At 43.6% G+C, this 12,604-nt stretch overlaps 1 protein-coding gene across 2 annotated transcripts in view; it reads right to left on the reverse strand.

The window, feature by feature from the left end:
- The window catches only part of LOC108702627 (cadherin-4), a 459,604-nt gene that overhangs the window by 334,283 nt on the left and 112,717 nt on the right, over nt 1-12,604 (reverse strand). The window contains exon 1 of one of the 2 annotated variants that reach the window (XM_018238222.2): nt 5,810-6,063. The exons of the other annotated variant lie outside the window; for it this stretch is intronic. Within the exon in view, the coding sequence (XP_018093711.1) occupies nt 5,810-5,893 (84 nt within the window). The 5' untranslated portion in view covers nt 5,894-6,063. Of the gene's footprint in view, nt 1-5,809; nt 6,064-12,604 lie in introns of those variants that run through there. 2 annotated transcript variants of the gene reach the window in all.

A 12,604-nucleotide genomic window follows, 5' to 3' on the forward strand; every position in this document is an offset into this window, starting at 1 on the left:
GCCGAGTTCATGTAGAAGTCAATGGCAGAGGTCCAGAAGCCCATTTCTCAATCCGAGTTTAGTCGAATTAGATTTTTCGGGTCGGTAATATTAGTTCGATATTCTAGTTTTTTCTTAAATAAGATACTATTTGAACTCTAACATTCGACCTTTTATAAATCAGCCCCTTAGGGGCAGATTTATCAAAGGTCGAATTTCGAAGTCTAGAGAGTTTTTTTTTTCTCGAATTTCGAAGTCATGGGAGGTTTTTTTTGTTTTTTTTTACTTCGAAATTAGAATTAAAAACGACCAACTGAAATTTATCAAAAAATCGAAGGGTTTTTTTTGGGAATAGATCTGTTTTCGATCAAATCCGGATCGTACGAATCGAAGTAACAGCGCATTCGATCGAATTCGATTCAACGTTTTTCCCGAAAAAACTTTGATTTTTCAGTCCACCAATTGACTCCAAATGGGTTCTAGGAGGTCCCCCATAGGCTAAAACAGCAATTCGGCAGGTTTTAGATGGTTGAAGTCAAGACAGTACATTTTTTTTCAAATTCAAATCGAATTTGGACTATTCCCTAGTCAAAATACACAAAAAATAGCTTGAAATTAAAAATTTTTAAATTCAATTTTCGAATCTGGGTTTTCCGGATAACAGGTCCTATACCTGTACTTGATTTATAATTTGTGTTTTCACTGTAAAAAAAAAAAAATGATTTCCCCTTTAATTGACATCATGAATAGATTGTGAACTTCCCAGGTCAGGATGGAGGTCAAGTCCTTTCCAAGCGCACATACAATTACTAAGGAGATGTTACATTTGCTGGATCAATTATCCAGAATGCTCAGGGGTCGATCGGTAACATGGATCTTAACTAGTAAGAATTATTACACTATACTAAGATCCTATAATACACAAACGTATGCAGCTTTGTTAGGAACAAGGTTCTGTCTTCTTATTCCAGGGATAAAGCAAATCAGCCAATGGGCACTTGTTTAGTTAAACACAATGGGAAAAGGATTAGCCATAATTAGGAGCTTGGATAATGGGGTTCTGGATAATAGATCCCATGCCTGTACTATAGACATTTCCTCTCTGCAGTCCGGTCAATAGCAACTGACTGATTATACTGAGATGCTCCATAGCACACCATTTATCACCATTAAGGAATATTGTCGTTAAAGAAAAGAAATCCCACTCTACAGTTTCCAACAGACTGGCATTAATAAAGCCACTTTATCATATGATACTGGTTTTATAGCTGGAAGGCTGATGGTTCCCAGTAGACGACTGCTGTTTCAGCTCCTTCAGTGGGACATGGTCCATCTCACTAGTGGTGGGTTTAAAAAAAATATATATATATAATGTACATTAATTGTGGGGGGTCACCAGGGCACCTTCTTAAAGCAGATTATGCTCCCGACATGTATGTAACCCACCTGCTGAATGGCATATGCATTACAAGGGTGGGCAACTCTCAGAAGAGATCTAGATGGCAAGCTCCGGTGCCACAGAGTAAGCATAGCTAGTGATGGGCGAATTTCTCCCGCTTCAAATTGCGAAATTCGCTAATTTTTTAACGAAGCAAAACGAGAGAAATTTGCCCATCACTAGCTATGCTTACTGTGTGGCACCGGAGCTTGCCATCTAGATCTCTTCTGAAGCTGAGAAAAATTTGCCAAACTGACGCCTGTGTCAATTTTGAAGCCGTTGTTGAAGTCAATAGGCGTCCGAATATTGTTGATGCCCGGCAGTTTTGACACGAGTGACTTTTCCAATGCGCGTCCACACGAGGAAATTTGACGCAAATTTATTCGCCCATCACTAAGCATAGCTATTAATTGCTATAAAGGTATGGGACCAGTTATCCAGAATGCTCGGGACCTGGGGTTTTCTGGATAATGGATCTTACTGTAATTTGAATGTTCATTCCTTAAGACTACTAGAAAACCATGTAAACATGAAATTAATCCTTATTGGAGGCAAAAGCAGCCAGTTGGGTTTATTATATCTCAGTTGGGATCAAGTATAAGCTACAGTTTTATTATTACAGAGAAAAAGGAAATCATTTTTAAAAAATTTGGATTACTTGATTATAATGAGTCTATGGGAGACGGCCTTTCCATAATTTGGAGCTGTCTGGATAATGGTACAAATATAGAACCTGTTATCCAGAATGCTCAGGACCTGGTGTTTTCCAGATAACAGATCTTTCCGTAATTTGGATCTTCATACCTTAAGTCTACTAGAAAATCATGTTAACATTAAATAAACCCAATAGGCTGGTTTTGCTTCCAATAAGGATTAATTATATCTTAGGTGGGATCAAGTACAAACTACTGTTTTATTATTACAGAGAAAAAGGAAATCATATTTAAACATTTAGATTATTTGGATATGGGAGACGGCCTTTCCATCATTCGAGACGTTCTGGATAACGGGTTTCCGGATAAAGGATCCTATACTTGTATTAGCCATGCAGCAAGTGAATGGGAACACTTGACACCCATGGGTGCAGCGTCTGGAAGCAAACAGCCAGATTTTATAGAGTAAGCTGAAATATGAATTTCTTTTTAACACTTGGAATAAATCATAATGGCATGCAAATCATTGCACAATTATATCCAGCGAGAGAGAGAAAGGGCCTCATTAAAGTGTATTTACCCAGGAACAAAGGGCGGGGATGTAAGTGGGTGCTTGAACCAACAGCGGCAGGAGGATTCTCTACAGCAAAACCCATTCACTTGTCTGAACCTTCTTTCTTTGACAAGAGCGAGAGAAGCCGCATACGTTTGTGTGTGTTTTCCCCTTTCTTTTATGTGAAATGCAGGTCTGCAGAATAGAGGCTTCCGCTTGCTGAAAGGCACAAATGCTTCTAACAAGAAGTCATATTCAGTGAAAAAATAAGGGATAATCAGGAATCTTTGTAAAGCCCCCCTTGTCTTGGGGTAACCAGCACCCATGAGTGTTAAAGGCTGACACAGCTCAGATCATTCAACTACAGAGTAATGATGGGCGAATAAATTCGCCTGGCACAAAGTCGCAGCGAATTTCCGCTTCATTTTCCGATCTTCATGATTTTTTCGTGAAAACGTTCGGATTTCACATTTTTATTCTTGAAAACATTCGAATTTCACAATTTTTTCGTGAACCTTTTCCGATTTCACGATTTTTCACCTAATTTTTTGTGCGAAGGGAAACTGGAGAAATCCGCCCATCACTACTACAGAGGGGAGGAAAGTAAAAATGGGGTTAGCAGAAAAACCAGTATACGAACTATAACTCTGAGGACCCACTGACATCAGCTGGTGGTATGAAGACTCCCAGCACCTTCTAAGTTAGCTGGAAAACAAAAAAAAACCACTATGGTTGCCATCTCACACCCTTTAAAAACCAAATACATCCACATTCTCATTGATTTGCTGCAGACTGAACGGATTCCTCTACAGCCATGTGATGGTAATCCATACTTTTTTTTTTAGAATATTTTTAGAATATATTATTTATAGGCACTTGTGGTTTTTTAATGTGATTTTACGTATAAATATATAATTCCTGTTTCGGCAATCAGTGTGGAGGCGGCTGGAAGTTCAAGTGCATTAAGACGGTTTAGCTCGCGATTCCAAATATTCTCAGGATTCCTTTATTTCATAAAAAGGTCAACTGCTTATCTGTCCTGAGTGTGATGCCCCGAGTCTATAACAAAATCTCTGCTCTTTTTAGAACCCCAATATTTTGTAAAAGCCCCTGTTTTATCATACACCTCAGGAATATTAACTCCTTGTGAGTTCTCAAGCTTATTACCTTTACTATGGAGTACATCAAACACAACTGTCCAGTGAAGGTGTCAACAGAGGGGAGGTGGGAGATGCCATGTTTTGTGACAGTGGAAAGATTAACCTGTCCTGTGCCAGAGCATTCACTGTATTTGTATTCTCTGCAAGATAAATCCACTCTAGTGGGTACCTGGAACAAGAATCACCCTTTATTTACCTTAACTGCCGTTCTAGTTCCTCTAGAGGCTTGATCATAACAAGGTTACAGATATATAGAAACATTGGGGCAACAGTCACCCTGCTATGGTTCCAGGGGTACCCAGGGCACAAATAAGCACTCACCCCAAATCTCCCCCTAACTGGCCTTCAGGCTGGGCCCCTTAGCTCATAACAAGGTTACAGATATATAGAAACATTGGGGTGTCACCCTGCTATAGTTCCAGGGGTACCCAGGGCACAATAAGCATTCACTCCAAATCTCCCCCTAACTGACCTTCAGACTGTGCCCATTCCCATTGAGTGGTCAGTCTGAACAAAAAGCAAGCAGTACTAATAGTGCCAAACCTGTGTTGGGTTCCAAGGCAGGGTGGATGGTACAGGAATATTCTATGCAGGTTCTGACTCTCTGAAAATCCTAGAAACTGCTTTCAAGACAAAGGGCTCAGACTAGAAACTGCTGAGTTACAAGAAATCATGATATGCTTATACAGTACCTGCCCTACCTTACAAGGCTCCCATAAGGACAGAGACCCCCACATGCTCACATGCTGAATCTGCAGTGGGAGTGATACCAAGATGGGCACCACAGTACAAGAGTTCGACTCACACCCCTGAAATATTCAGCCTCATAGGAGCGAAACACACAGAACTCCTAAACATTCATTTACCTGTTTGATAAAACTCATAGCGGTTATGTGAAGTTGCATTTGCGGCAAATGACAGCACTGTGTAAGGTGAATTCAGAGGTATCATCATACAATGTAGCAGTGCTAGTGATATATAAATATATATACATATACAATGTAGCACTGGTAAGCGTTCAGACCCCAGGCTGTGAGATAAAACTACACGTATAACAAGAGTCTGGGTACAATGTGGTGCTGCTGGTGATACTTCATACACTGATACATTACTGATCATCATGGGCAGAGACTCCCTGCACTTTCTAATGCTCCATCCCTCGTATAAGTTGGGCTGATATATATAAAGAAAAGTCTTTATAGCTATACACCCAGCACGGCATAGCCCAATGGGAGATGCTCAACATTCCTATGTGACTGTTTGTGATACCCAGTTCTATATTCCCAGTGGGTGATACTGAGAGTTATACACTCCTCCAATACAAGCCAATGGTTAATCCCAAGTTTCAGTAGACCCCATTGGGTGACCTGCAGTACCAGTATATAGCAGTGGGTGAGACAGACTCAGTACCAACACAATTTAGTGGGTGATACTCATACCAATATACACCAGTGAAGGAAACTCAGTACCAATACAGAGATCCACTGTATCCAAACAGCCCAGGGGGTAATACCCAGTACCAATATCTCCCAGTGAGTTATACCCAGTGCCAATTTATCCCATTGGGTGACACCCACACATGACATGAGCATACATAACTGGGTCAGACACAGTACCAATACACCCCAGTAAGTAATACCCAGTACCAATACACCCCAGTGGGTGATACCCAGTACCAATACACCCCAGTGGGTAATACCCAGTACCAATACACCCCAGTGGGTAATACCCAGTACCAATACACCCCAGTGGGTAATACCCAGTACCAATACACCCCAGTGGGTAATACCCAGTAACAATACACCCCAGTAAGTAATACCCAGTACCAATACACCCCAGTAAGTAATACCCAGTACCAATACACCCCAGTGGGTGATACCCAGTACCAATACACCCCAGTGAGTGATGGACGGTACCACATACATGACAGTTAGTTGTCACACAGCAGGTGACAGTCAGTACAAGATGTCCCTTAAAGGAATGACACAGCCGGTAGGTGACAGACAAATATCTCCAGACCACTTACCCCCAATGCCCGGCTCCGTGCTCCACTCAAAGCTCCAGTCAGCAGCAGTAGGAATAATGGGGAGCTCCCTGGTCCCCCAGTCATGCTGCTCCCGGTCTCGGTCCCCCCACCCCCGGCTTGTAGCTTCCCTTAGTGTCCCGGTGCGAGGCTCCACTGCCCCCGGGCGCTGCCGCTGTCCGCCCGCTCTCTCCCCGGCTCTGAGCTGCAGGTGAACAAGCTGCAACAGCATCGGCTCAGCGCTCCTCGGCCCCGCCCCTCCCCACTGACTGACAGCTCGGCACCGCCTTCCAGCATCGCGCATCCAGGCTCCGCCTCTCCCTCTGCTAATTGACAACTCCGCTCGGCCTCCTGGCTCTGCAGGACAAGTTCGGCCCGCCCCGAAGCTTTAAAAATAGAGGGGCAGCACCCGCCTATTCCCGGAGCCTAGACAAGTGTTCACGCCCAAAAGGCGTGCTTAGTAATAACGAAACCACGCCCCTCATAGTGCGCTGTGCCAGCAGCAACTCCTCGTGCTCTAGTGCGCTCCTGCTGGAGACTGGCTGGTACTGCAGGCTGCATTGGCACTACGACAGGGGAGCGGTAAAGTTGAGTGAGGAGGTGTAATAACAGCAAAGGAGCGATGATAATCACGGAATGAGCCCCTAGGGAATAGGAGGAGGGATGGAAAGAGGACGGGGGAAGATATGAATGAGGGGGCTGGGCTAATGCATCGCTTTAAGAGTTATATTGTGATATACAGTGGAATAACTAGATGGGACTGGGCCCCACAGCCAATTCATTCTAGGGCCCCAACATGTGCAGATTTTGTCCTGTTTTACAAATATATGTTGAAATTGCTCATTATTTGGGCATCATAGGGGCCCCTATACCTCCTGGGACCCCCTATACCTCCTTGCCACTCTGCTTCCTCTGTAGTTTCGGCCCTGGCTATATACATGGGCAGTGGGGGGAGTTGGGAGAAAGTCAGAGGCTTTCCTGGTAAATAAAGTATCAGGGGAGGCTTATACAATACAGGATAGACTATCAATGATAGGGGAGGGGCCTATTTTTTATTTTTCCTTTTTGTTTGGAAGGAAGTGAGGAGGCGGTGCTAGCAGTTAAGTATATTGTGAGTGGGTCCCTAAGCTCAGTAAGTGACAGCAGCACAGAGCATGTGCAGTGAATCAGCAGAAAAGAAGATGGGGAGCTACTGGGGCATCTTTGGAGACACAGATCTTTACTGCTAAAGGGCTGTGGTTGCCTTGGGCTGGTACAGAAGCACAAAAAATCATGTACAACATTTCTAGCCACTTCTTTAGTTATGCTTTAGTTCTCCTTTAAGCAGAGAAAGGGAGGAGGAATTAGCAGAAATGGAGGGGGGATGCTTACAGGGCATAGAGGGACAAGGAGCTTGGCTAGAAGCAATAATGGGAAAATTAGAAATATTTTTGGGGGGTAATAGAGAGAGTTGAGGAATAGTGATGAGTGAAATTTTTCAGCAAGTTTCGCTGTACAAATGATGGAATAATTGGTCAGCACTCACCCAAACCAAAATTTATCAAAATGGTGCACGTGCAGGGTTGTCCACTCCAACCGGATAAACAATGCAGAAGCGGAATCACAGCACCATCCAAAGCGTATTTTTTCTTAAAAAGCCTTTATTGCATTCTCTGGCTTGGATCTCAAGTGAACAACGTTTCAGGCCTATGTGGCCCTTTGTCAAAGGGCCACATAGGCCTGAAACGTTGTTCACTTGAGATCCAAGCCAGAGAATGCAATAAAGGCTTTTTAAGAAAAAATACGCTTTGGATGGTGCTGTGATTCCGCTTCTGCGCTGTACAAATGATGCCCAGAGACTCCAACAGGTGAAAAAAAATTGATGCGCAACAAAACAAATTTGACACCAATAGACACAATGCATTTTGGTGAAGCAAAACATGATTCACCCATCAGTATTGAGAATGAAGCAGAGCAGATTTGATTTAAAGTAGTTAAGATGTCAACTGTAGGGCATGGGGTGGGTCTAAGGGACTCAAGTAATTTTAGTTCGTTAGAACCAAACTAGAAGGTGGGGGGCAAAGAATGGAAGTGAGGTAGGGGAGGAGGAGGTCATGACTTAGGTGAGCAGAAGTAAAGGAGGATAAAACTCTTTTGGGTGTAAGTGTGAGTGTGAGTGGAGGACAGGAGAGCAGATGCATCCAGAAGCCCAAGGAGAAGAAGAAATAGAAAGTGATGAATCAAAGGTAAGAACAAGAAGATGAATAGTAGAGAGGACAAGTGATCAGAAGACAAGTGGAAGGAGGAGGGAAAGAACATAGTGACAAAGAGATAAACAAGAGATGGTAGAGGAAGAAGAGAATCAGGAACAGTGGGAGATCGGAAGGCGGGACATTAGAAAAGAGCCAGGGTGGGGAGATGAGCACAGATCAGTACTGGGCAGGAGAGCTTGTTTTTCTATAGAAAGTAAGGCAAGGAAGAGGAGTGGAGCAACAACTGGGTGAAATGGAGCTGTGAGATAACACTCAGGAGCCCGGTATGCTAATTGGTTAGAGCAGGGGGTTCATACTCTATAACTACAGACAAATCCTCGGTGAACCACTGATCAGCAGAGTTGTGCTGTGCAGCAGAGAGCAGTCGGAAGAACAGACTCAGCAGGAGGATCTCCCCAGGCTCCTAATAAATACTCAGGGGGATCTGTGTTATATCCTTGCAAGGGAATTGAAAGGGGAAGAGAATGTCAGTAAGAAGAGGCATCAGTGGGTGGAAATAAGGTTATGCAGAGTGTATCCTGCTGGTATTTTCAGGGATAATACTTAACCATGGTCCTTGTAGCATTTCCCTTTCGTTCACCTACCTAGGAGTCTAACCGAGATCTGTCTCCCAGAGTAGGCCGGCTGTATTCGGACTCCAGTCACTAAGACTCAAAGTGCTCAGTGTTCCTGGCATTCATGTTATGTCCTCTATCCTTAGATTTCTGATTATCCAAGTGGGTAAGTGGGCCAGCAGGGCAGCTATATAAGAAAAAGGTGGACAAAATCAAGGTGTTGTCAGGTTGGGGCAAACAGTTGAGAGGCTCAGCATGAAAGAGAGCAATGCCAGGAATGCAGAGAATGGGTCATAATCAATTAAGAGGCAAAAATAAGATTCTAGGAAGTGCAGAGAAGTGGCATTAGAACATCTGGTTGTAACTACAAAGGCAGAGAGGATACAGTAATGCTATGATACCTCGGAACAAGTATCTGGTGCATCATTCAGACAAGGCATGCACATTAAAATGCATGGAAATACAATATGCTTCCCTGGTCTGGATTGCATGACAAGGAACTGACCTACTGAGTGCAGCAAATGCAGCCTATGCTGTTCTTCCTTCTATTTTAATGGTCAGTTGGTCGATTTGGTTTGATATTTTAGGCTGTAGGCATGGTGCCGCTTACAGTGCAGAAGCTATAACTTCTCTACATGTTGTTGAAATATAATGCTAATGCCATCATTATAGCTTAGATTTATAATAGATATAGTCCTGCAACAGCTGAATTGGTGGCCATTTATAAATCCCTTCCCCAGTGACATTGATGTGCAAGGCTGGTAACACTTTACTCCCCCATGTGGAAAAGCCAATACATTATTAATAGAATGAACCATACAGAAGCTGCTATTAACTAACAGCCTATTACTGTACAAGCAAAACAAATCCCAATTTCTCTATTTTATTTCATGTTCCGCCTTACCTAGAGGGCGCTTTGCCTTCTCTCTGTTATCTCAATAAGGTTAACACAAAGACTCATTCCTGATGAAAACACTTTTGTTTTCTAAATGTTCCTTTTCTTTCTCCTGTCTCACTGCATCTCCTCTTCTTCTTCCTCATGGGGACTGAAATAAGTTATAAGCAGCTTCTAACACTTACTCAGAGTCAGTACAAAAGCAACAAACCCTACAACTGGTTTCATTGAAAATATCCATGCATATAGATACAATAACCCTTCCAACACTTTCCCCCTGTTTCTGTCCATATATATTAGGCACCTATCTAGTGTTACCAATCCCTATTTCTGTAGGGAAATGAGAGCAGAGCAGACAGTAACCCTTCCAACACTTTCCCCTTGTCTCTGTCCTTATATATTGGGCACCTATCTAGTGCTACCAATCCCTATTTCTGTAGGGAAATGGAAGGGTTACTGCCTGCTCTGCTCTCATTTCCCTACAGAAATAGGGATTGGTAGCACTAGATAGGTATTTAATATACAGAGTTTTTATGTTTTTCTCAAGGGATTGGTAGCACTAGACAGGCACCTAATATATAAGGACAGAGACAAGAGGAAAGTGTTGAGAGCAGAGCAGGCAGTTACCCTTCCAACACTTTCCTCTTGTCTCTGTACTTATATATTAGGCACCTATCTAGTGCTACCAATCCCTATTTCTGTAGGGAAATGAGAGCAGAGCAGACAGTAACCCTTCCAACACTTTCCCCGTTTCTGTCCATATATATTAGGCACCTATCTAGTGCTAGCAATCCCTATTTGCACCTATCTAGTGCTAGCAATCCCTATTTCTGTAGAGAAGTGAGAGCAGATCAGACAGTAACCCTTCCAACACTTTCCTTTTGTCTCTGTCCCAGAATATTAGGCACTTATCTAGTGCTACCAATCCCTATTTTTGTAGTGGAAATGAGAGCAGGCAGTAACCCTTCCAACACTTCCCCTTGTCTGTTAATATACTCTTGTAAAGTTTTCACTAAAAAAAACCCCATAAAAACCTATATATTAAGCATCAATCTATTTATACCAATTCCTTTTTTTCCATCAGGCAAAAAAAAAAAACGTTTAAATTGAGTTTCGCTGTAATGGTGCCTTCTTATGTTCTTTTTGTAACCTGAATCTTATTGGAGCAATAAGGCCAAAAAGTCAAGAGAGAGAAAAAGAGGAGAGGTATAAGATAAACAATGTAACAGGATAAATATCAGTGGAATGACACACGTTTAGGGCAGTTATTCTCAGGCACAGTAAAAGTGCAGGTTTCATTTGTTCATGTATTTAATAAAGTTCACTGGTTTGTTTGTTCTGTCTCCTGTTCATATCTCCTCTGCCCTCGCACACAAAGATCTCCCCAGGCAGCAGTGTAGTAAATGCTACTGTGCCTTTCAGATAAAAGGTAAGTGATCCTGGCAGGCGCCTTATGAGGCTACAGTAAATGAAGTGCCCCATGCTGCAGGGATTTACTCTGTGTTTCATGTTATTTTCAGACATAAGATTAGCCGCACTGCTTCCTCCTGTTTAGGAAGAGTAAATAACTTTTTATTGTGGCACAGTATCTCTTTAAAACTGATGGTGACTATACCTTTTTATTATTTTATTGACGAGAACCAAAATAATGATTGAATTGCCCCCCCCCCCACTCACTTTCTGGGGTCCTATAAATAACCGTTGTATAAACAGGAAAGTACAGATTTGTTTTGCAGTATATCAGGGTTGTACCACAACTCATGGACTTCTGTTGATGCTCTGAGTTGCATTTGAACAACACCTGAGGAGCTGCAAATTGGGCAGCAATAATAATAAAAATGTTATGGACCCACTTTTTCCATGTTGCCTCCATCTACTTCTGCCATCTCCACCTTGCCCTACTGGCTCCATATTCTCCGCTGCCCCCATCTTCTCCTGCTATCTCCTACTGTCGCCATCTTGCCCTACTGTCTCCATCTTCTCCGCTGCCCCCATCTTCTCCTGCTATCTCCTACTGTCGCCATCTTGCCCTACTGTCTCCATCTTCTCCACTGCCCCCATCTTCTCCTGCTAGCTCCATCTTGCTTTACTGTCTCCATCTTCTCCACTGCCCAAGGGGCGCTCCGCCAATGAAGCGAGTTGAGGCGCTGCCTCAGACGGTAGCGCCCCCTGGGTTGCCAGGGGCGGCAAAAATGCCGCTCCTGGTAACTAAGAGCCGAATTTCCAATTTTCAACCCGGAAATTCAGCTCTTCTAGTGCAGAGAGCGCAATTGCGCTCTCTGCACTAGCGACGTGGACCTCCCCATCCCCCTTCCGGCGCTGAAGGTGAGTGCCATGTGGGAGGCGGGGGGCGGCAAAAACAAAGGCCGCCTCGGGCGGCAAATTGGGCAGGATCGCCCCTGCACTGCCCCCATCTTATCCTGCCCTTCTGTCTCCATCGTGCCCTACTGTCTCCATCTTGCCCTACGGTCTCCATCTTCTCCACTGCTCCCATCTTGCCCAACTGTCTCCATCTTCTTAGCTGCTCCTATCTTCTCATTTTATATCCATCTTGCCTTACTGTCTCAATCTTCTCCACTGCCCCCATCATATCCTGCTGTCTTTATCTTGCCCTCCTATCACCATCTTGCCTTACTGTCTCAAACTTCTCCACTGCCCCATTTGCTCCTGCTATCTCCATCTTGCTCTACTGTCTCCATCTTCTCAGCTGCTCCCATCTTCTCCTTTTATATTCATCTTGCCCTACTGTCTCCATCTTGAACTACTGTCTCTATCTTCTCTGTTGCCCCCATCTTATCCTACTGTCTTTATCTTCTCAGTTGCTCCCATATTCTCCTGCTATATCCCTCTTGATCTAATGTCTCAATCTTCTCCGTTGCCCCCATCTTATCCTACTATCTCCATATTATCTTGCTGTCTCCATCTTGCCCTCCTGTCACCATCTTGCACGACTGTCTCCATTTTCTCCACTACCCCCATCTTCTCTTGCTATTTCCATCTTGCCCTACTGTCTCAATCTTCTCAGTTGCCCCCATCTTATCCTGCTGTCTCCATCTTACCCTACTGTCCCCATCTTGCCCTCCTGTCTCCATGTCTC

This window comes from Xenopus laevis, chromosome 9_10S (assembly GCF_017654675.1).
Source record: "Xenopus laevis strain J_2021 chromosome 9_10S, Xenopus_laevis_v10.1, whole genome shotgun sequence".
In the NCBI taxonomy this organism is placed as follows: domain Eukaryota; kingdom Metazoa; phylum Chordata; class Amphibia; order Anura; family Pipidae; genus Xenopus; species Xenopus laevis.